The 22,702-nt window shown below is 39.4% G+C and overlaps 1 protein-coding gene across 4 annotated transcripts; it reads right to left on the minus strand.

The window, feature by feature from the left end:
- Positions 1-898: 898 nt before the first annotated feature.
- On the minus strand, positions 899-15,319 carry LOC127629740 (uncharacterized). 4 transcript variants are annotated; one of them, XM_052106957.1, is made up of 7 exons: positions 15,285-15,319; positions 14,789-14,966; positions 14,508-14,578; positions 11,064-11,110; positions 9,151-10,627; positions 5,186-5,338; positions 899-1,673 (listed from the first exon to the last, which is right to left on the minus strand). In XM_052106957.1, exons 2-7 carry the CDS (start codon positions 14,940-14,942, stop codon positions 1,656-1,658), a joined length of 1,920 nt encoding a protein of 639 aa, XP_051962917.1. In that variant the 5' UTR covers positions 14,943-14,966; positions 15,285-15,319; the 3' UTR covers positions 899-1,655. The 4 variants fall into 4 exon arrangements, with proteins under 4 accessions (XP_051962917.1, XP_051962916.1, XP_051962915.1 ...); XM_052106956.1 differs by having other exon boundaries at positions 899-1,676; XM_052106955.1 differs by having other exon boundaries at positions 5,140-5,338.
- Positions 15,320-22,702: the final 7,383 nt, after the last annotated feature.

Consider the following 22,702-nt stretch of genomic DNA (forward strand, 5'->3'; position numbering starts at 1 on the left):
GATCTGTAAACTCACAGCAGCACCATACTTGTCATTTAGTACAAATATGTATATAAGTTGTTAGCAAGCAACAAGCTGCAATGTTCAATATAAGGAAAGATCAAATCTAAGTTAGGTTAACTCAATTCATTTAGTTTTCGCTACCAAAGTATTTGAGGAGGATACGTTTTAATTTAATATCAAAGAAACAAATTTTTATTGTGTGGAACCAATGTCAACAATTGAATCAAGTTATACCAAATTTTTTCAGTGTATAGATAAAATATATATATATATATATATATATATATATATATATATATATATATATATGGGGTGGTGTTGACATAGTGGGCTAAAGCACATAACTGTTAATCAGAGGGTCGCTCGTTCGATCCCCACAGCCACTATCATTGTGTCCATGAGCAAGGCACTTAACTGGTTGCTCCGGGGGGGATTGTCCCTATTTGTTCACAATACAGCATAGCCTCTTATACTGCACCTTGTTGTTAAATGATTACAAATCATAAGTTATGTTATGAGTAATTTCATATTAGCTCTGCCAAATGCATGCAGAGGAAGTATACAATATAACATAATATTCAACAGTTAGTGCTATTATAGGCATCCGTAAATTCTGTTATAGTGGGAATACACTGTAGCAGGGGAATGTGGCAACTGGACCTTGATAATTGACTAGCCAGGTCTCATTAGCACAGCCTTCCAGCTGTGAGACCCCGGGTAAGATGCTCAAGCAGGTCTAATGAGACTGAAGTGTACTGTAGGTTAATATTTCAGTTTCAGCAGCATATATATATATATATATCTGCTTGTTTCCCATAGCTTTAGTAACTCCGACTCTCTGTATATAAAGACTTTAAAAGACTAATGATCACCCGCTGACAACATGAAATCATTTTCTAAGCGTGCACATTTCTGACCATTTATTCACTTTTCAACCGATACAGAGCTTAATGATGCTGATGTCAACATGCAAGGCAATCTATCACTCATTAAGCAGTTTTTAATCTTTGTCACACACTTAATGAAACTCTAATATGCACTGCCTTAAATGACTTCTATGAATAATTGCACTAATTAAAGGCAAAATAAATGAAAATAAATTGATTTAATCTTGGCATGCCATATGCTGCTTTGGAAGCTCTGATTTCTGTTAAAAAGACTGAGAAAAGTCCACTTACATATTACAAGGAGCAAACCAAACAAGTAAGTCAACCCAATTTTAAACAAAGTATGTTGTGACTGATAACAAATTGCACATCTTATCTTGATAGTTAGGGCTACATGGTAAAATCAGGGAATTCATAAACACACCACCACAGCAAAGAAACATATCAAGCAATATCAATGACAAAACTCAACTTGATTGTATGAGTGAAGAACGCTGTATTCTATGGCATCCATTCTCCGATTCAAACAAATATCTGAATAAAACATTATCAGGGAGTATATAGATATCTGTTTGAGGGATGCAAAAGCATTTTTAATCAGACTGGATAAGAAGCAGAAGAAAAGAGAAAGAGTTCACACATCAGATGACATATCCAGCCTAATTTTACAACTTTTTTCGACACAAAACGTCCCTCAGGATAAAGCGTCCAGTAAGCCACATTGAGAAGGTCTTCACTGGTCTGGTCCAGATGTGGCATCTGTCTCTACTCCCTCTGTTCCCCCTGCTTTCAAAACAAACAGATTTTCAGGTTTACTGTATAATCATGCAGTTTACAAAGAACATATCTCTTGACATATCACTATGAATCACTTGATCTGACTTGATTTATCTTCACAAAACTTATGTCATGAAATGAAAGCATTACTTATTGATCAATACTGCCAGAATATGGGTTCATCCTATCTGGTCTTTTTTTTTTTTTTTTTGTCCTAGTAAAACGAAGCACATTCTCCAAGCCTCATTTCAGTGATGCAGATGCACCTGAGGATAAAAATAACACTAACATATATAAAATGCTTAGCAACTGAGAACTGGGTTGATGTTTCTCAGGAAGGGCCTAAATTCGGCACAGAGGTGGGGTAGAGTTGGAGCAGCACAGCTGAAGGAGAGATATTTGGGCCTGGCTAGAGGTTGAAAGGACACTCATTGCTTGGCCCACTTTCTGCATCAAATTACCAGCTCTGCTTCTTCAGTTTCATTAAAGGTAGTTCTAAAAATCTTTGCGGAATGGAAGCTTTATGTGTGAGAACATTATTGTTATAGGTATGGTCTTTTCATCAGTGTTGGCCTATTTGTTGCTTCAAAGTAGAATCTATGCAGAACCTCTGGGAATCAACTGTTCAAAAACACTTTGCATATCTGCTGAATCTAGGAAGATCATTTACCCAGAATCTCTAGAAAACGATGCAATTTGGTGCCGAACAAAACACATTACCCAAGAGAGAGGCTTTAATATTGAGTTTTAGAGTTTGTGGAGGTTTTACACCCACAAAGGAAAATAGATTTGAGAGATTTGTGTCTAAACATACTGCGAGATAAGCTAAATATGCTGCATTTGAGAGGAATATAAAGTGACTCTGCACCCTCTTTTAATGATCAGGGAAAATGATAGATGTCTCCATTTATAATGACTTAATTCAGAACATAATAATCGAAAGCACTCGGATAACAATTAAAAAGAAGCCTAAAGTATGTCTTACCGCAATTATTAAGATATGACTCATTTAACATTATTAATGGGCTTTTCATTATATTTATTTATTTAGTTTTGTGTGTGTGTGTGTGTGTGTTTGTTTGTCTGTACTATTACTGTGATAGACACAATACTAGTATACATTTATTTTAGATCCTAGGAACACATAACTGTGAAAAAAAAAGACTATTATTCCAGTAAAGACTCTGTGAAATCGCTTTTTTACATTTCAAAAATGTTTGGTCAAATTTTCATTTCAAAACACCAATACATTCTTTATTATAATTTTTTATTTTTTCCACATTTTAGAACAACAACAAATAATTGTGTATGGTGGCACAATTATATTTTTGTCTACAAAACTAATTTCAAACATTTAAGCATATGCCTTCAGATCAAAAGATGAGAAAAATTTAATTTAAGTGTTTCAAAAGATTTGACCGGTAGTGTGTGTATATATATATATATATGTTTATATATGTAAGCCAAAACATTATGATGACCTGCCAAATATGCTGTTGGTCCTACAAAACAGCGCCGACCCGCAGAGGCATGGACTCTACAAGACCCCTGAAGGTGTCCTCTGGTATCTGCCACCAAGAAATTAGCAGCAGATCCTTCAAGTCATGTAAGTTGCGAGGTGGAGCTGCCATTGGACTTGTTGGTCCAGCACATCCCACAGATGCTTAATCAGAACAGATGCTTAATCAGATTGAAATCTGGGGAATTTGGAGGCCAGTGCAATACCTTGAACTCTTCAGCATAAGTGCAGTGTGGCAGGGCATATAATCCTGCTGAAAGTGGCTAATGAGCTTCTTTCACTGGTCCAATGTCCAGTTCTGATGCTCGCGTACCCATTGTAGGTGCTTTCCATGGTGAACAGGGGTCATCATGGGCATTCTGACCGGTCTGAAGCTACACAGCCCTAAATGCAGCAGGGTGCGATGTTGTGACAGATTCCTCCTGTTACCATCCTATACATTTTCTTTGACTTGTGCCACAGTAGACCTTCTTTCGGTTCAGACCAGACATGATAGCCTTGTGCATCGATAAGCCTTGGGTACTCAACACCCTGTTGCTGGTTTGTCCCTCCTTGGACAAGTGAACAGTTAAGGATGGGCAAGGAGGAGGCGGGAACCGGCTGAACAGTAAACGTAACTTTTAATGATATAAATTATCTTAAAACAACAAAACACATAAGAACACACAGACACACATGCAGTGCGGCCGAGTGCGTCTCTCTCTCGAACTGGCATCTCCGGCTCTCCGGTGTCTTGCTCTCCCATTGATCAGCTGATTCAGCGCCGGACGTGCACCCTCACGGCCTGGCAACACCCTCCTACTTGTCAGACTCCTCCCCCGCCTGGTTCAGGCTGGGGCGCCAACCAGACTGACCTACTCCAACCCCCCATTTCTGGAGGGAAGACACTGCCCTTCCGGCCGTTCTCTCAGCCGGTGGTCCACCCTGCCTCCTGGGAAACCAGGGGACGAGACAAGGGGTGGCGTGGGGAGAGGGAAAGGATGAGCGGAAAACACAGAGAGAGAGAGAGAGAGAGAGAGAAAGAGAGGAGAGAGAGAGAGAGAGAAAAACTTGCTTGTCTGTCCCCAGACACACTGTCACCCAGTCCTCAACCGCTCCTCCTCCCTCTGGCAGACAACAGCTTGCTCCTCCCCTGGTGGATTGCAGCCAGCCCTCCGACTCCTGGGGGATGGAACCGCTCCTCCCCTTCTCGGCAGACAGCAATGGTTCCTCCGGCTCTCGGCGGCCGGAAGAGACCCCACTGTCCCCAGGCAGACGGCTGCGGCTGTTCCTCTGGTGGACAGCAGTGGCGAGGACTCATGAACAGCGCATCCCTCCTCCTTCCTGGGTTTCAGCACCAATGTAACAGTTAAGAGCAGGCAAGGAGGAGGTGGGAAACGGCTGAACATTAAACCTAACTTTTATTGATATGAATGAGCTTAAAACAACATAAAAAATAAGGACACACATGCAGCACGGCCATGTGCATCTCTCTCTCTCTCTCTTGAACTGCCGTCTCCGGCTCCCCTTTATCTCACTCTCCCACTGATCAGCTGATTCAGTGCTGGCCTGTAAGTGCACACTTACAGCCCAGTCATGCCCTCCTCCTCGTCGCAGGGCCATAATTTAGGCTGTACTAAAAAAACATTACATCTGAATATAACTAGAAGTAAGAAATTAGAAAAGTAGCCTGAGATTGTTTATCGTGCTGTAAAACAGTTTCTGGATAATTAGAACACAGAGAACAAACAGAGTGCTAGATGAAGAGGATATTTATCTACAAAAAGCTGAAACAAAGGCTACTTATTTTAACTTCAAGAAACGTAGACTATTGCTGTTTCAAGAGAACATGTCTTTTAGAAATGTTTTGAATGAAATAGTTACATGAATGTAAGTAAACATACTGAAAGAAATATAAAATATATCGCTATTTGCCTTCTTTTGTTAAGAATGACGATGGAGGCAGGGACTTACCTATGTCCCTTTGGCTGCCATTGAGGGCCTCACCACTGCTGCTCACCTCTTCGTTGGCCTTTTCACCAGGTTTCATCTTCTTCCGGGTCATATGACCACGGAAGCCAGCCTGGATTTTGGCGGCTGCCTTATTGGCTTCTGGGTCATCCAAGGGGATGTCCATGATGTCCTCCTCCTCCTGTGGCTGGCTGCATTCCTCCTGACAGGCAAGATGAACACTTTTAACTAGCAGCACAACAGGCACTGTGTATACTCTGTATTGATTTTACCATTGCCTAAAAATGATTCTGACTATCCTCTGAGATCTTTACACTATACTGTACAGCATCTTAGTGAGTTTAACATGATGTATCTACTGCCCACTAAAGGCCCCTTGCAATGAATCACTATTCAGCAGCTCTGACACAACATTTATCAGGACCAACTTGCTTTGAAATGAGCCTGAGCATTACATCTACAATCAGTGTAGCAATTCAGTTGAAATCTCTGCTTCTCCTTTAAAGGGAAAGTTCAACCAAAAATGCAAATTCATGTAATTCAAAACCAGTATGACTTTCTTTCCTCAGTGGAACACAAAAGGAGATGTTTTTTGCGTCTTAGTCACCATTCATTGCATAGAAAAAGAGAGTAACATACTACCTAATTTTTTTTATTTTGTGTGCCAATAATTATTATCATTGTGAATCATTATTATGGTGAGTGAGAGAATTTTCATTTTTGGGTGAATTATCCCTTTAAGAAACAATTCTACCACTACAAAATATAAATAAATAAAAGGCATGAACAGAGAACAGAATAGTAATAAAGCCCCCAAATTGCTTTACAAGGCATTTAAACTACATAACAATCCTAACATTATAAAGACTGTTTCTAGCTATCTGCAATCTGTGAAGCATGTCACCACCTACAGTATTTGTCCTTTTCATCAACTGGGTGGTGGTAAGTGGCGTTTATTGTCTCATTACGTCTTTCTGAAAGCTGTGCAACCACATGCCTTCTCCCACCACATCCGACTCAGCATATGTAGATGGCAAAGTCCGCTTGGCAGTCTTTAAACAGCTTGTGTGAGGTGATTAGCACAAGTACATTGTAAAACCCTGGCAGGAGCATTGTCCACCCACTGTTGAACTAAAAATCAGCCTCTTTTCTTTTTAAACAAGAATTATGCCAACAAGCTTATCTTGTGTCCACAGGCAGAGGCATTTTACAATTCACCTATAAATAAGCTGTTCATATTAATGCTGCTTCATCAGCCTGTTTTAGGATTAGCCTACCTATGGATAACCACTGATGAAAACTGAGCAGTCAAAACCTAGTCTACATATCTGTCATTAAAAACAATATAAAAAGCTACTTTCTGTCTGACTTACCATCTAAAAACAGTCATTCTGCATAGAGGAAAAACACGCGTTTAGAGTTAAATAAATATTTGTGTATAAGGGGCAGATCAACGAACACCTTTTTGCGCTAAACGAATGAATCAGAAGGCGGATGTCTCGAGACGCGTTTTTAACAGTTACAATTAATTTCAATTGGACAAAGCGTCAAAAACACGTGGCACTCCTGCGCGAGACACTGAGCGCAAACGTCACGCCTAGCGCATGTAGACATATAAAAATAAAGCACGGAAAGATGCTAAACGCGTTCGGTGTCAACGGCCCCTAGATACGCAAAAGCCATGTACTGTTCCTATAAATGTACTGTTCTTAAAGTTATCGTTTACATTTAAAAAAAGTTTCAAAATACAACCAAGTCTTTGTAATAAATGTGATTTTTTTTTTCTCTCGCTTCACTAAACAAGTGAAGAAAACCACAAAAAGTTAAAGGATTTCAAACCTTCGCGCTTCGTCTGAATAAGCCACTTAATTTTGAATGTATCAAAGATTAAAAAGTACAAACGTTTTATTCTTCTGTAATTATATATAATAATTATATGTCGATTAAAGTGACCAGTACTTACGATATGACAATCCATGACGCGCAAATACAGACGCTTAAAAAGTTTTTTCGTTTCGTGATAGACGGCAAACCACCTAGCAGGGAAAAATGTCTTGGACAAATACCCTCTCCTCCAACTATCCTTAGAATTCCGAGTCTTAGGGTGGGAGGAGAGAGAGTGAGAGAGAGAGCGAGAGAAAGAAAGAGAGAGAGAGAGAGAGAGAGAGAGAGAGAGAGAGAGAGAGAGAGAGAGAGAGAGAGAGAGAGCATCATCACTGCTGCTGACGATTATAGTGTCATTCTTCTTACTTTCCTGTCACCTGTTACCAAGGATCAGAGATGCTTTATTTAGAATGGCAGAGTAAATAATGAGTGAGAAGAGAGAAATCATGGTGCCAGTTTACAGAATTGCAAATCAAACTTCACTTCACTAGTTCAGAACAATTATATAACATCACTTTAAATACAGCACTATAAATAAGCAGTCCAAAATGTTCTCCAATTGACAACTACTGTCATCATCAACTCAGAAAATTCTGGAAGCCAGCTCCCAAAATCTCAGTCAGACCCACACAGACTGTGCCTCCTCCACCCAGTGGCAGCAATACATACAAAGCAAATCCATTGCCTGTTATTTCTCTGGAACATTGCTGTATCTCCTGCCTCCTACCCTACCAAGATTAAAAACAGAAAAAATGCAACTCTCTGCCATAATGGTATCAGTTCTCTTTGTATATGTCACTTCTCTTCTTTAAAACAAATGAACTCAGTTCATAGACCACTCAAAAGTTGAAAAACTCAAGAAGATGAGGTGACTTTACAGTCGTGCCAGAGATTGATGATATCCATGAATATTGTTCCTGAAAATAGCAACTACATGATTCTCTTGCTCCTCCTTCAGCGTGTGAAGTCATTGGACAAGAGTTTATATAGGTCAGGTAAGATGACCTACATTGGAGAAAGAGATATAGAGAAAGAGGAAGAGAGAATTGCTTTCATGTATTTCTCTAATTAACCTCTGCAGAACTTGAACACTACTTCGGACCGAGGATAAATCAGTCAACCAGGTGAAGCTAATTCATTCTATTTCCTCAGAAATATTGCTTTAAAGGAATTCCAGGTTCAATAGTTAAGTTAAGCTCAATGAACATAATTTGTGGCAACAATTTAGGTTGCAGTGAGGCACCCACTGTTTACAGTCACCCCAAAATGACTGTAAAAATGACGATTTAAACAACTTTAAAGCTCAAATAATATGAGTTTTAAGAGAAAAATGAATCTAAGTGCCTTTCTCAAATTATAAGCTTCACATTTGTGCCTTAAACCCACCAAAATTTGGCCACATTCACTTCCATTGTAAGTGCCTCACTGTAACCCAGATTTAAGCTTTTTGTAAATACATTTGTCGAAATGTATTTTTGTGCTAATCAACATTTTGCCACAAATGCTGTCGATTAAGCATAACCTGTATTGAACCCAAAATATTCTTTAAACTCCAAAATCTAGATTAGTTTCACTCCAAGATGAAGGGAGAAAAATGGTTGGTAGAAATTTTACCATGGAAACACCACCAAATCTTTCCCCTTCGAACCCCCTTAAAGAAACATGGATATTCTTATGACCTCCTGTTGATGAATCTAAACATAAATTTTTCTGTATGAAATGTTGCAGTCATTTGTTTGAGTTTATCATGTATATGAAAAGTAGTGTTCTGATATCATATGTATGTACAGTTTGAGGTTTTTTGACTCTCCGTGGCAGGCTTGCAGTCTTGTACTCAAAAGCTGAACTATTTCAGGGACATCTTCAATCACTGTTCTCCAGAGACGGGCGAATGTACAGAGCCATGCTGTTGATAAGACATGTCCTTGAAGGTTTAATATTTACTTATTAACTTGGAACAAAAAAGGGAACAGTCTGAATCCAAGGTAAGAATATCTCTGCTATCACATTGCACTATAATCTGGCCACAACAATCCATATTCTTTGAATACAATACTTTTTATTTATCAAATCAGTTGGAGGAGCATAGGGGGAGAAAATATATAAGAAAAAAGAGCAAAAATCTTGTACCTTTTGTTTACTGCTTTCAGGATTCTTCGGGTTCTCACTTTGAATTGTCAATTCTTGACTTTTATCTCTTTGTTCCTCCAAGTGATCCTCCTGATCTGCATCAGTCTCAGTGTTTTCAGTCAATTCATGTGACTCTGTAAGATCTTCATCAGTTATGACCTCTGTTTTTCTCTCTGTTCCCTCTGACAAAGGCCTAAAGACCACAGCTTCCTTGGTTTCAGAGGGCACAAACCCTTCCTTCAGTTCTGCATCATTGATTTCATCATCTGCCACATCCTCAGTTTTCACAGTATCTTGCTGATGCATGTTTGAAACGTAATCAAAAGACCTCTCATCTTGACTGTTGCCTTTGGTTTGGTCAGCTTCGTCTTTCTCTTCTTGGCCCATTTCATCCTGGTCCATCTCTTCAACATCACTGTCAAGATCACTCCCTTCCTTTACATTCCCTGTGTTTAGATCATTCTCAGAGGTGTCCATTACATCAGTATTTAAAATCTCATTGCCTGTCATGTCTTCTGTTACTTTGGAGTCACTGTCATTGTCGTTCAACTGTGAATCTGGCTCCAGAGCATCAGTTTGAGCTTCCAAAAGTTCTTCCTCCACCATAGCGTCCATAATTTTAGACGTACTCTGTTGATCAGATTTGTGCTCATCTGTATGGGCAGAGCATTGATGATCAGCGCTCATAATGACTTCATCCAGTACATCTATGACTTCACTTTTACTATCAGTTGTTTCATCACTTTTGTCAATGCATGCGTCTTTCATTTCGATCAGTGATCTGCTATTAATATCAGTTGCGGAAGTGGTTGTTTCCGCTGTTTCTTTAAGATGTTCTCCTATTTCCAGCCCTTCTTCAACTCTGCTTGTGTTATCGGTTTCAGTTATGTCTTTTTCAAGAGCAACAGTGCTTTTTGCTGACTCCTCTAAATAAAACTGGTCAGTGCTCTTTTCCTCTGGGCCAGAGTTCTCCAATAAATTGTCAGTAATTTCTGAGACTCCCTGCTCAGCATCTTCACTATGACCTTTTGACATTTTGTTGGGTTGTTTGTCTATATACTGCTCAATATTTGAAGGGGTTTCAACAAAAGACATTGTTAACTGGTCTTGTGAATCCTTGGAGGGGTTTACCTCTTCAGCACATACATCCACATTTGCAAGACCACCAAAGGATGGCACAGGTGTAGGCTCAAGTTCGGATCTGCAGATATCAATATCTTTTGACTCTTTTGCTGCCCCATCATCTCTTGGTAGCTCTTTATTTTCTAATGTTGGTTCTGGAACCTTGCCGGGGTCTTGTGCACATACATCAACATCGGCTGTTCCCATATAGGCAATATCTGCAGGTGTCTCACCGAATTCTTCATCTAACTCATCGTTTTGCTCTACCTTTGTGGAAAAATTAGCACTGTGGTCTTTTAATGTGGAGCGTTGAGTTCCATTGTTTCCAACAGTTTCTGAATTACCAGCTTTGTTTCTGAAAATTGACAATTTACATTTATTTAGTGAAACAGTGATTGATAATGTAAGTAAATAGGTACAACAGGAGTAATAAATGAATCCTACAGTACAACTGCGACGTGTATCTTTGCTCTCACTGCTCTGGCACTATAATCAATCCTCTTCAAGTCGTCTTCTACTTGATCAAATTCCTGTCTCGAGACAGAGAACCTGCCCACTGAGCTTCATCTTGCTATTAAGTCCTAAAACTGCACTGCCACAGAATCTACTAGCAGCATCAAGAAAAACACACCGAAACAGTAAGTAATACTGTGAGTCATTCTCAGTTTTATTGTCTAAATATTCCTATCTCGCTCTTCCCTCTCTTTAATCATGTCATGAAAGTAGCTGCAGGCTGCTCTTCTCGTCTAACAAAGTGTCAGGGGGGGAAATCACACTTCTCATTCACAGACCTCCTATTTGCCTTAGGTGTGCTGGAGTTTCCTTGCGTTGATGTATTCTGTTTTGAAAAGAACAAACAAAACATAGTTTAGAGGAAAAGCATAATAAATATATCATCAACTATAGTGTATAAGTATTTTATAGATTAGTCTAAAGCCTCAAAGTGTCACATTAATGTAATCTCAATTAGTCTATTTTCAGTTAAGCCAAAAAATTAAATTCGGGCATTCAAAAATTGGTATTGTATCACTATGAGGAACACAAAAGGAAAAATATGATAAAATATCCCAGTCCGTCGTTACAATAAAATGGCAGTTAATAATGACCCACATTAAAGTTTTAAAAAGGGCCCAAAAGTAACATAAAAGTAGTCCATGCAGCTTATGTGTCATATTACATATTACATATCATTGTGGTGGTGCGGTTACTCACCTCAATCCGGGTGGCGGAGGACAAGTCCCCTCGCCACCCTGATTTGGTAAGAAATAACGCAAAATGTAAGTTAAGTTTCAGTCTGTTGCAAGTTATGAACACTATGAGAGAAGCACAATCTTGCATGTTCCTGTTAATTAAAGTTCTCTAGTGAGCACATGCTGCAATTTGAACACGCTCCTTTTAGGCACTCATGAATGCGCAACAGACGGCAAGATTTCCACTAAAAAATTACTTACATTTTGGGTTGTTTCTGACCAAAACACACGCAGCCAAAAGATTCGGAATATAACGCACAAGCCGCATGGACTACTTTAATTATACTTTTGGGTCCTTTTTAAAGCTTTAAAGGGGTCATATCATGAGGAATACATTTTTCCTTGATATTATGAAATATAAGAGGTTATTCTACTATAAAAACACTGTATATTTCAGAACTCAAAGCTTAATCCCCAGTGCAATAAATGCATTTATTGAAATCAAGCTGCAAAAACACCTCGTTCTCTACTTCCATGACTTCCCTACTTCACTAGTGTGCCCATTAATTAATGACCACCTCTGCAACAATAAAACATCAATGCCTACTCTACATCATTACACCTTGAGCGTGCCTACTGGTGCTCCGCTTGTGCACAGAGAGAGAGCAGGACAGACAGGCCTGGTGTCCATAATTAGGTCCATCAATGTACCTGCAGGAATGGATACAGACTGTACGTGTGAGAGTGGATGAAGTTGACTGATATGCCAGTTAAAAACATGCCTCTTCGGGTCCACCTCCTTCCCAAAGACAGACCCCTTCTAAGGTTCTTATGGTGGGACCTTAAGACCAAGAAACCAACTGCCTGCAGAGCACTGCTTCTTCAGTTGAGGCCAGTGAGCTGATCGACTAATTAACATTGCTGTTGGCTTCAGGCAGATTTGAGATCCGACAGTGGGTGAGCAACAAAGTGTCAAATGTCAGTCATCTCCCAAAAGATGCCAGATGAGAAAGCACTGAGTTGTGGATCTCACACATTTTAGCAGACCCTCAAAGAGATGACCCTGGGACTAAGCTGGCACTGCATACCTGAAACTCTCCATTACCACCATCATTCATTAGTTAACCAGGAGGAAACAATGAGGAACATATACCGGGTTCTCGCCAGTCAGTACAACCCCTTGGGCTACATACTTCCTTTCACCACTAGGGCCAAATCCCAGTGCGACAATTATGTGTAAAGGAACGAGAATGGGAAGACCCTCAGCTTCCCTCTGAAATACTCCAAGCCTGGCAAAGCTGGGAAGCCGAACTGGAGCATCTACCACTGATCGCAATACATCGTTGCTATGTGTCGGCTTCACTAGATGTGCCAGAAGTCAGACGAGAACTTCAAATAATTTGTGACGCATCTGAGGCAGCCGGCGGGTCAGTGGCATACCTCCGTACTGAACACCAAGGTGAGTTTTAGCTGGCATTCATCCTGGCAAGATCCAGAGTGTGTCCAAAAAGGCAGCAATCCATGCCCAGGCTGAAACTATGTGCTGCGCTCACTGGAGCACAGCTAGCCAAGCTGCTTGAAGGTGAGCTCTAATTAGAAATCAGGACCACATTCCTATGGAGTGACAAAACAACAGTACTCACCTGGCTGAGTCCTGCAGATTCAAGGTGTATATAGGAACAAGAGTAGCAGAGATCCAAGACTTCCACATGTCACTAGGATGTCCATTAATTAATGACTACCTCTAAAGTGGTCATGTCCTGAGAAATAACATTTTCCTTGATATTTTGACATATAAGAATTCATTCTGTTATAAAAATATACTGTAAATTTCAATCCCCAATGCAATAAATGCATTTATTGAAACCAAGCTGGAAAAACGCCTCTTCCTCTACATCCATGACTTCCCTACGTCATTTGGGGACCCATTAATTCATGACCGTCCCTACAGTGAAAAAACATCACCGCCTTCTTCACATCATCACAACCTTGGCGCCACCCACTGCCGCTCCGTTCCTACTCAGAGAGAGAGCAGGATAAACAAGCTTAGTATGGCCAAACTATTCCTGAACACCAAAGCAGACCCTTATGGACTATTTTGAATAATTTGTTTATATAAAAATAGACCACACAGATTTTGACCACTGTTTTGTATCTGGCGTCGCTTTTAAAAGATGCGGTGTCAAGTTATAACTCTGAAATGGGGACGTCATCTTCATCAGCTGCTATGCCTCTTAAGTATAACAGCGTCCTAGATGCCTTCTTGTGCCCATCTGCACTAATTTTAATTGTTGGTGTATGTAAACATGTGCTAGAAGGACCGTCTTTGATTTGATCCGTTTCTGGCGATGTGTGCCTCAGTGCAGGATGATACTGTACAGAATGTGTGTGCATGTCTAGTTTCATCGTGCTTTGGACTATACATGTGTGTTTTTCTGGCTCATATCAGCGTGGATTGCTTATGAACCAGTCAATACATCTCAAGCTTTGCAAAAAAAAATTGTTATTGAAGGATGGGGCAGTTAAAAAACACTTGGACCCAATCGCAAAACCATAAGTAAACAGTTTAATTCATGAATATTTCAAATGTCATGACTGATGCTGTGGAGCTGGTACATTCTCTTCCAACTGAGCTTCAAATACGCTGTATTTGAGGGGCTGCACGATGTTAGCCAATCAATACAGTTGGCATTTACATTGAAGTTTTAAGGTGGAACATAGACCTAAAGTGAGTGTTTAAGTCAGAGGGTCACAGACAGTGTGGAAAATGATCATATAGAACTAAATTATGACATTATTTAATAACATTATCAGTGGACCTCAGGGAAGATAATACAATTTATAAAAAACAGCATTTCTTGACCCCTTAAACTGCCATTGTATTGAAAAAATGGACATGGATATTAATATACATTTAATATTTTTCCTTCTGTAATCTGCATAAGAAATTAAGTAATACGATTTGGAACAACATGAGAGTAAATCATGAAATCATATTAATTTCTGCATTAACTATTCCTTTAATAACCACTTGATTTTAGATACCTTAAATGTATGATTATTGTAGAACCTGTCTTCCAACATTGCACCCCACTCTACTGGATCTAGGCCACTTTCTAGAGCAAATGACATGTCAAATCATTATTTGCCCACAATGTCAATCTTAAAGTTTAATTAGTTCAAATAATACAAGATCTTTCCAAAGGGATAATGCCTAATGCTTTAGACAAAGGCTTATTATGAAAGTAATGTCTATATGAGTCACTGAAACATTATGTCATTAACAACTATTAAAGGACTGGATGGAAAGAAACCATGTGAGTCACCCTGTCTGGCTTTAAGAATCCCTGCAAAGTAGAGGGCAGCAAAGGTGGGGATATTCTCAGGCTGGTCTCTCAACACCTCTCTGGCAAGTCCCTCCAGTAAACTTCCAAAACCTCTAGGGATCCGCAGGTTTGTGTTGGAGAAGGGAACAGACATCTTCCACTGTGCAACACCTCAGATCTGATCAGTTTAGCAAGGAAAGAGAGACATTCATAAAAAAGACATTGCGTTAACTACTGTATTTTGGAAGCTAGTTTACATTGTAACGACTGATTTATCTTAATTAAATAAATAAAATAGAACAGTTTCCCATAATGAGTGCCAACAACAACGCATTCGTTCTTATGCCCACAAACATTAACACGATGTCACCTAACTGAGAGAAATTGTTTGTTTCTGACACAGAACGTGAAATTAGCAACATATAACACGTGTTATTAAATCGCAATTTACAATATATCTTTTAATAATTTTGCCAGATAAGCTGACGTTTTTTACCGTCCCAAGATGAATGTTGTCAAACGTTGCTAAGCAACCGCTATACGGTGCTAACTACGGAAAGCGGAGAGGGTAAAAGTTATATAAGTAGCTTTATTGACATATTACAAAATAAGCTTTACATTGCCAAATGATTATAATAAAATATATACGGTAATACAAATTTAGTTAACGCACAATTTAAAATAACTAGACCAAATAAAATGAAAATTTTAAAAATAAAGTAAATATTTTTAAAGTAAAAATAGATTAAAAAGTATATTAATGTTTGTTTACTTGTTGATGTCATACTGTGTATGAGTAATGTTTATGTCTATTTATGTTATACTATATAATGACATTACATAAACATAAAGTATAAACAGCTTTAATTATAATAAAAAAAATTATAAAAAAATAATAAAATATTTAGTTTAGTTAAAAACAGTTAGTAAAAGAAAACAGAAATTGGTCAGGCAGCTAGTGATTTTCCAAACATTTTTCCATTCTATCATTTTATCAATGTCATAGAGTTATTTGAAGTAACTAACTAAGAGCCCTGCTGAAGTAAGTAATTACAGCATATTCAGACGTTGTGCTTAATTTCCTGGTGACCTCGTTAGAGTTGATGTGTTAGCCTGTCAGCTGAAGCATGCCTGCTCTGGCCTCATCTCTCTATCTCTGCAAAACACATTCACTCTGTCAGACATTTAAGATCCCTTGGGATTAAACAATAAACCTTCAAAAAGAAACTTAATTATCTGAATATGTTTTTTTTTATTGCAATTTTAACAAACAGAGAATACAATAACACACAATCTTTCAGATAACAAACAAGATATGTCTCTATTATCTTAATATGTATCTATGATATTTCTCTTACAGGCCTTTGGGTTTTTGAAGTCTGGCTAAAGGTGTCAGATAGATCTAGATTGCTGGATCCTCTCACCGAGATCACAATGTCAGCATAAGGGACTTCATAATCACTCTGGGTGTCTGGAGTAAATAAAAAATAATGTTTTTGCAGCAGTTAAACCTTATCATTAAGTTTGCTGACGATACGACGGTGGTAGGTCTGATCACTGACAACGATGAAACAGCCTACAGAGAGGAGGTGCACACACTGACACGCTGGTGTCAGGAGCACAACCTCTCCCTCAATGTCAGTAAGACCACGGAGCTTGAAGTGGACTTCAGGAAGAAAGACAGAGAACACAGCCCCATCACCATTAATGGAGCACCGGTGGAGAGAGTCAGCAGCTTCAAGTTCCTCTGTGTCCACATTACTGAGGAACTCACATGGTCCATCCACACTGAGGCCCTTGTGAAGAAGGCTCACCAGCGCCTCTTCTTCCTGAGACGGCTGAGGAAGTTTGGAATGAACCAACACATCCTCACACGGTTCTACACCAGCACAGTAGAGAGCATCCTGACTGGCTGCATGACTGCCTGGTACAGCAACAGCACCGCCCACAACCGCAAAGCCCTGCAAAGGGTGGTGCGAACTGCCAGACACATCATCAGAGGTGAGCTTCCCTCTCTCCAGGACATCTATAACAGGTGGTGTGTGAAAAAAGCTTGGAGGATCATCAGAGACTCCAGCCACCCGAGTCATGGTCTGCTGTTATTGCTACCATCAGGCAGGCGGTATCGCAGCATCAGGACCCGCACCAGCCGACTACATGACAGTTTCTTCCCTCAAGCAATCAGACTTCTGAACACTTGATCTCTCACGATCAAATATATCAGCACTGCACTTTATTAATCTTCATCTTATTATCTCACACTGGACTGTCAAATATATTCTCCACAACACAACTAATGTATATATATTTTTATTGTATTTGTATTCTATATTGTGTGTATTGTGTGATGTACATTTATAACAATGCGTATTGTTATATTACTCTGGAATTGGTTAAAAAAATTAGCCTAATTACCACAGCTGTGAGGGGGTTTCGATAACAGCTGCTGAGAGAGTGATAGTAAATTTGGCATCTTCTCCCTTTAACTGTCTTAATCCAGCACCCTCTATATTCCTTTTCTGGAAAGTCATTCAGACATGATAGTGGAGTTTCCCTTTTGGTCTTGGAGCAAATGGGTAAGTGAAAATAACATTTGCTGTGATCTCCTATTCACCGCTGTCGAAGTTTACCCTGCAAAAGTTTACTTAAGCGTTCCAAAACCCGGAGTGTGAAAAAGGTCTATGGACTCTTAGACTCTTAATAATGGAATATTGTGGATTAGGCTACTTACTGCTCCTGCAAAAACAACCGACAGACGGTCGGATGGCGAAATTAGAAAACACTTATGACTAATTTAGCTTTCCTTGCTAACATGATTTTCATGTGGGTCTTACCTTTAAATGCTTCTTTAAATGATATGCAGGGTCCTTGGAAAATCACAGTGTCTTCACAGCTGGAAGGTTAATTAGACTGAACTGTAATGGTGTTTCCATTTTCTCCAATGAAGAGACAAGTATGTCGGAATTTCCACAAAAAAATATAAGTCTTTCAATGGCCATTAATGGTTTGACCTTGTTTGCCTCGAGAGCGCAGCGTTGATGTGAGTCAACTAACTAACATTAACAAAGATTAATAAATGCTGTAAAATATATTGTAAATTGTTAGTTCATGTTAACTAATGTTGTTAACATGTTAACATGACTAACCGAAACAATAAAACAAGGCTTGTTTTAGCAGCAAAAATACACATTCAACAAATATCCAAATAAACAATTATCCATTCTCAGTCCATTCTTTCACCACAGTCTCTCGGCTTCTTCCCTACTTGTACGTCTCTGAGCAATTTGAAACTTTGAATTGCAGCTCATGTTTTTGCCTAAGGAAAAACTGCTGTTGCTGTATTCGTCATTTGTAAGTCGCTTTGGATAAAAACGTCTGCAAAATTAATAAATGTAAATGTAAGTAAACTATAGCATTACACTAACTGCTGTCTCATATACTACACAAACATGTAAATGTATTGTCCATTAACATAAAAATCTTTAGCCAAGGAGCTGCAAAAACCTCCCCATGATCCACTACACAGCCTCCTCTGTTGAGATTCCCCTGATTATTTCAAATTACACTTCCTGAAAAAAAAAACATGGAATTTACATGGTAAAGTCATGCTGACATTTACTGCCTTTAACATGCATTTACATACACATTCACAACTTAATAATTCAGTCCAAGTAGACTGAGGATGAAGTTCAGTCTTATTTCTTAATTTTAATTTTCACAGGTGTCTGAAGATTAAATTCTGCCATTTCTTCAGAGTCTTCAGTGATTATTTCTTGATTATTGAATATAAAAACTAGCACACAGCATTAGACATGACATGAACATGTTGTCTTTATCAGTTTGTACAATGTTAAGAGAAATAGTTGCAGTAATTTGAAATTAAGGAATGTTGTATTTATAAAGCACTTTTCTCTGACACTACACTCAAAGACCTTTACACAGTGAACAGGGGACTCTCCTCACCAGTGCGGAGCATCCACCTGGATGGTGTGATGGCAGCCATAGTGCACCAGTACACTCACCACACACTAGCTAATTGTGGTGAGGAAAGAGTATAGTTATAGAGCCAATTTATGGATGGGAATAATTAGGAGGCCATGATTGAGAAGGGCCAATTGGGGTAATTTGGCCAGGACACTGGGGTTTTTAATGACAACAGAGAGTCAGGACATCGGTTTAATGTCTCATCCAAAGGATGGTGCCTTTATACAAAGTGCATTGATGTGGTTCTCGCCTGTCTGAGTCTGAGCGGCATGCGCATCTTGAACTACCTCGATGATTGGCTGTTACTGCAGCAATCAGAGGCTTTGTTATGCCAGCGCAGAGACGTACTGCTTCAGCCATTCTACAGTGTCTGTCTCAGTTCAAACTGGGGAGAACACTTCCACTGAAGCTGTTTCAGAAGCATTGGGGTTTATGGCAGTGGCATCCGCCATCATTCCATTAGATGAGAACTCTTCAGTGCTGGCTGAAGCGACGTGTGCCACGACGTGCTTAGCGCCAAGGGCGCATGCGCATCACTATATTCCACCGCTGTATAGCTGCTTTAGCACCATAGACAGCTCCTATATTTTACCAGCGAGGTGTCACGCAGGGGCATATGTCCCAGGCCGCCTGAAATACAGTGTGGGCCTACTGTCACACTAAGGGGTGATACCAGGCGAATGGAGACTTCATCCTCAAACTGTATTGAGGATTTGGGAAATATTCGGCAAAGCAGAAATCGATCTATTTGCCTCAGTGAAGAATGCCCACTGTCCCCTCTGGTATTCAAAGTCCCAAGCCCTGACAAACAAAAAATTAGCAACAATTTTTGCATTTGTTATGCCCTACATGCATACATTGAGCATACTTGCCAGTTCAGACTGTCTGATCAGCTCTTTATTTGCTATGGAGGATGCACAAAAGGAATCTCTGTCTCCAAGCAAAGACTTTCTCTCTGGATTGTCGATGTATTACCCTGGCTTATTTGTCGCAGGGTAAAACTTGCCAAATTGTTATTAGAGCACACTCAACTAGAGGCATGGCCTCCTCATGCGCATGGATGAATGTTGTGTCCTTATAAGACATATGTTTTGCAGCATTATGGTCCTCTCAAAACACATTTGCAAGGTTTTACAATCTAGATGTAACATTTATTTTCTTTCTTTCTTTCTTTCTTTCTTTCTTTCTTTCTTTCTTTCTTTCTTTCTTTCTTTCTTTCTTTCTTTCTTTCTTTCTTTCTTTCTTTCACAAGTCCTTTCTCTTTAGAGCACTTGCTATTCATTATCCAAATATAAGTACAGTATATATACTGTACATATGCCCTTCCCTTTAAATACGGGCTCCCCATCATTTGCACAACCGCCTATATTCAGGCTGTTATAATTTACCATAAAGGAACAATATATTGTGAACTCTAGCCGCACTACAAGACTCAGATTTCTTGAGGCACGAGTGATGCACTCCTTGTTCTCAGTCAGATATTCTGAGGAGATGGTGTTTGTGCACCTATTTTTATAGCGGAAAGTTTCACACCAAGACAGGTGGGGCTCAAATAGCCAATATGATGTTTAACAGACCCAAATCTATTTCGTTATTCACTCTCAAATCAAATCATTGACAAACTCATGTATACAGAGCTCAAATCAAATATGGCGACATTTCTATAACAACAAATTTCATTGGTTCTTACCTAACATAATGACCTCATTGGAAAGCAACATAAGACTGAGTATATAAGACCTAATTACCAGTTTTGCATGATTTATTGCTTTAATGTGATATGATCTTGTAATATGACATAGTATTATTACTAAAATCATCACACAGGATTGTTCTGTGCTTCTGCTGCCTGGAACGCTCAGCCTTTTGACCTGGACTACTACACTAATGCTAACCGCTATCTGCCAATGCCCTGGCTCCTCCACCGGGGGCATTAGTCAGGAGGGCTTCTACTGTACATTAGGGAGCTCTGAGCTTCTGTCCTGCCCTCCAATAATAGTGAATAATCATACTGATGCAAAACTCACCACTCTGAGACAATGTCCATGTGTGGTGTTATAAAAACTCTATTGCATTAATACAACCAACATTTTCAGGTCTATCCCTACCAAGTGGATCATGCTCGCTGGGGTATTACTGCACAAGAGAAGCATCTTCATGCAAACCTACAGATATCTTCCCTCCTGGGACCTACTCTGGTAATAATTACTGTTTACCATGTCATCTGGCTCTAGCTGTCTATTTATGTCTCTTGATGTTTATGAATACATTTTCGTTATGATATCTTTTTGCCCAGATGAGGGCTTCAATGTACCAGAGCCATGTCCAGCACGGACTTACTCACCAGTAGCAGGTCTGGTGAGTGCGGATCAGTGTCAGTACTGAAGAGCAGGTTACTGCTGCATCACCAGAGGCATTCAAGCTCCTACTGCCAGCAGAGTGAGAAATAAACATTATAAATCCTCATATTGAAAGCAGTTTTGACTATTTATGTGTTCTGTCCTTGTCCTTTTTGTAGGTTACTGGAGCCCCCCTGTCAGACAGATGACCTAGCTCTGTCACGTCTGGTCAGTCATTTCTGTCCCCCAGGAAGTCCTGCCCCAATTCTTTGTTCCTCTGGGACTTATCAGGACAAGCAAAAGCAGGCAAACTGTACACTTTGTGAATCAGGCAAGCAGCAGTTTTCTAAAACTTTTATTTCAGAAATAATTATTGAAAATTGCATCCTGTTTTTTTGCTTTTCTCCATACTGTCCAGATATGGGATTAGAAGAACCTGCAGGTGACACTGACATGCTAATGATTTTTTTACTTTCATCTCCAAAACTTAGATAACATTATCACTTAATGACTCATAGATGACTTGCTTTTAGAAGCCCTGTGTTCAAATGATGCCATATGTAGGACTGTGCTTGGCTGGTTTCTGGTGCAGAGAGGACTCCCTCTCATTTAGCCTGTACACAGTCTGTTGGGTGCTATGTCTAGTTGATCACTACTGCCCTAAAGGTATTGCAATAATTTCATCAGTCTTCATCAGCTCAGTCTCATGCAATATTTCATACAAAATAAGACACAGCTTATAAAAATGAATGTGAGTATCTAACATACGAGTGTCTAACAAATCAATAATCTAAATGTTATTATGTACACAAATAGTATTTGCTGTTCTCTATCCAAAAATAAAAATGTATGTCATCATTTATCCATATGATTTTCTTTCTTCCTTAAAAACAAAAGGAGATGTTGGGCAGAACAGACTCAGTCACTATTCATTTTCATTGCATCTTTTTTCCATTCAGTGAAAGTACATGGTGACTGAGGTTGCCGTTATGTCAAACATTTCCTTTTTTGTTCCACAGATGAAAGAAAATCATACAGGTTTGAAACAACATGATAGAGCTAGGCGATAAAACGATATTTATATTTAGCCTATGTTCTACATCAAGATGATCAGATCAGGTGCATGTTGCTGAAAACGCAAGAAGTTTGGCAAAGTTGAATACACACAACTAGCTAACTGCTATCGAATGAACACAACAACAACTCAGACAACACCATTGCTGTTTATTTATGAACTATTTAGTGAATGTTTTTTTTTTTTTTTTTCATGATCCATAGTGCTGTCACAGGCAAGAAAGTGTTTTTTCTTCTTGTGATGTTTATTGGTGGTTGGCAATCCAGCTCATGGTGCATTACTGCCACCTACTGGAGTGTGGAGCGTCACAAAGCGGTGTCCCAAATGACACACAACACACACTGTGCACTTACAACTTGTGCATGCTTTCATCACCAGCAGGGTGGATCATTGTAATGGACTCCTCACTGGCCTTCCCAAAAAGACCATAAGACAGTTGCAGCTCATACAGAACGCTGCTGCCAGGATTCTGAGCAGAACCAGAAAACTTGAACATATCACACCAGTCCTCAGGTC

This window comes from Xyrauchen texanus, chromosome 36 (genome assembly GCF_025860055.1).
Source record: "Xyrauchen texanus isolate HMW12.3.18 chromosome 36, RBS_HiC_50CHRs, whole genome shotgun sequence".
In the NCBI taxonomy this organism is placed as follows: domain Eukaryota; kingdom Metazoa; phylum Chordata; class Actinopteri; order Cypriniformes; family Catostomidae; genus Xyrauchen; species Xyrauchen texanus.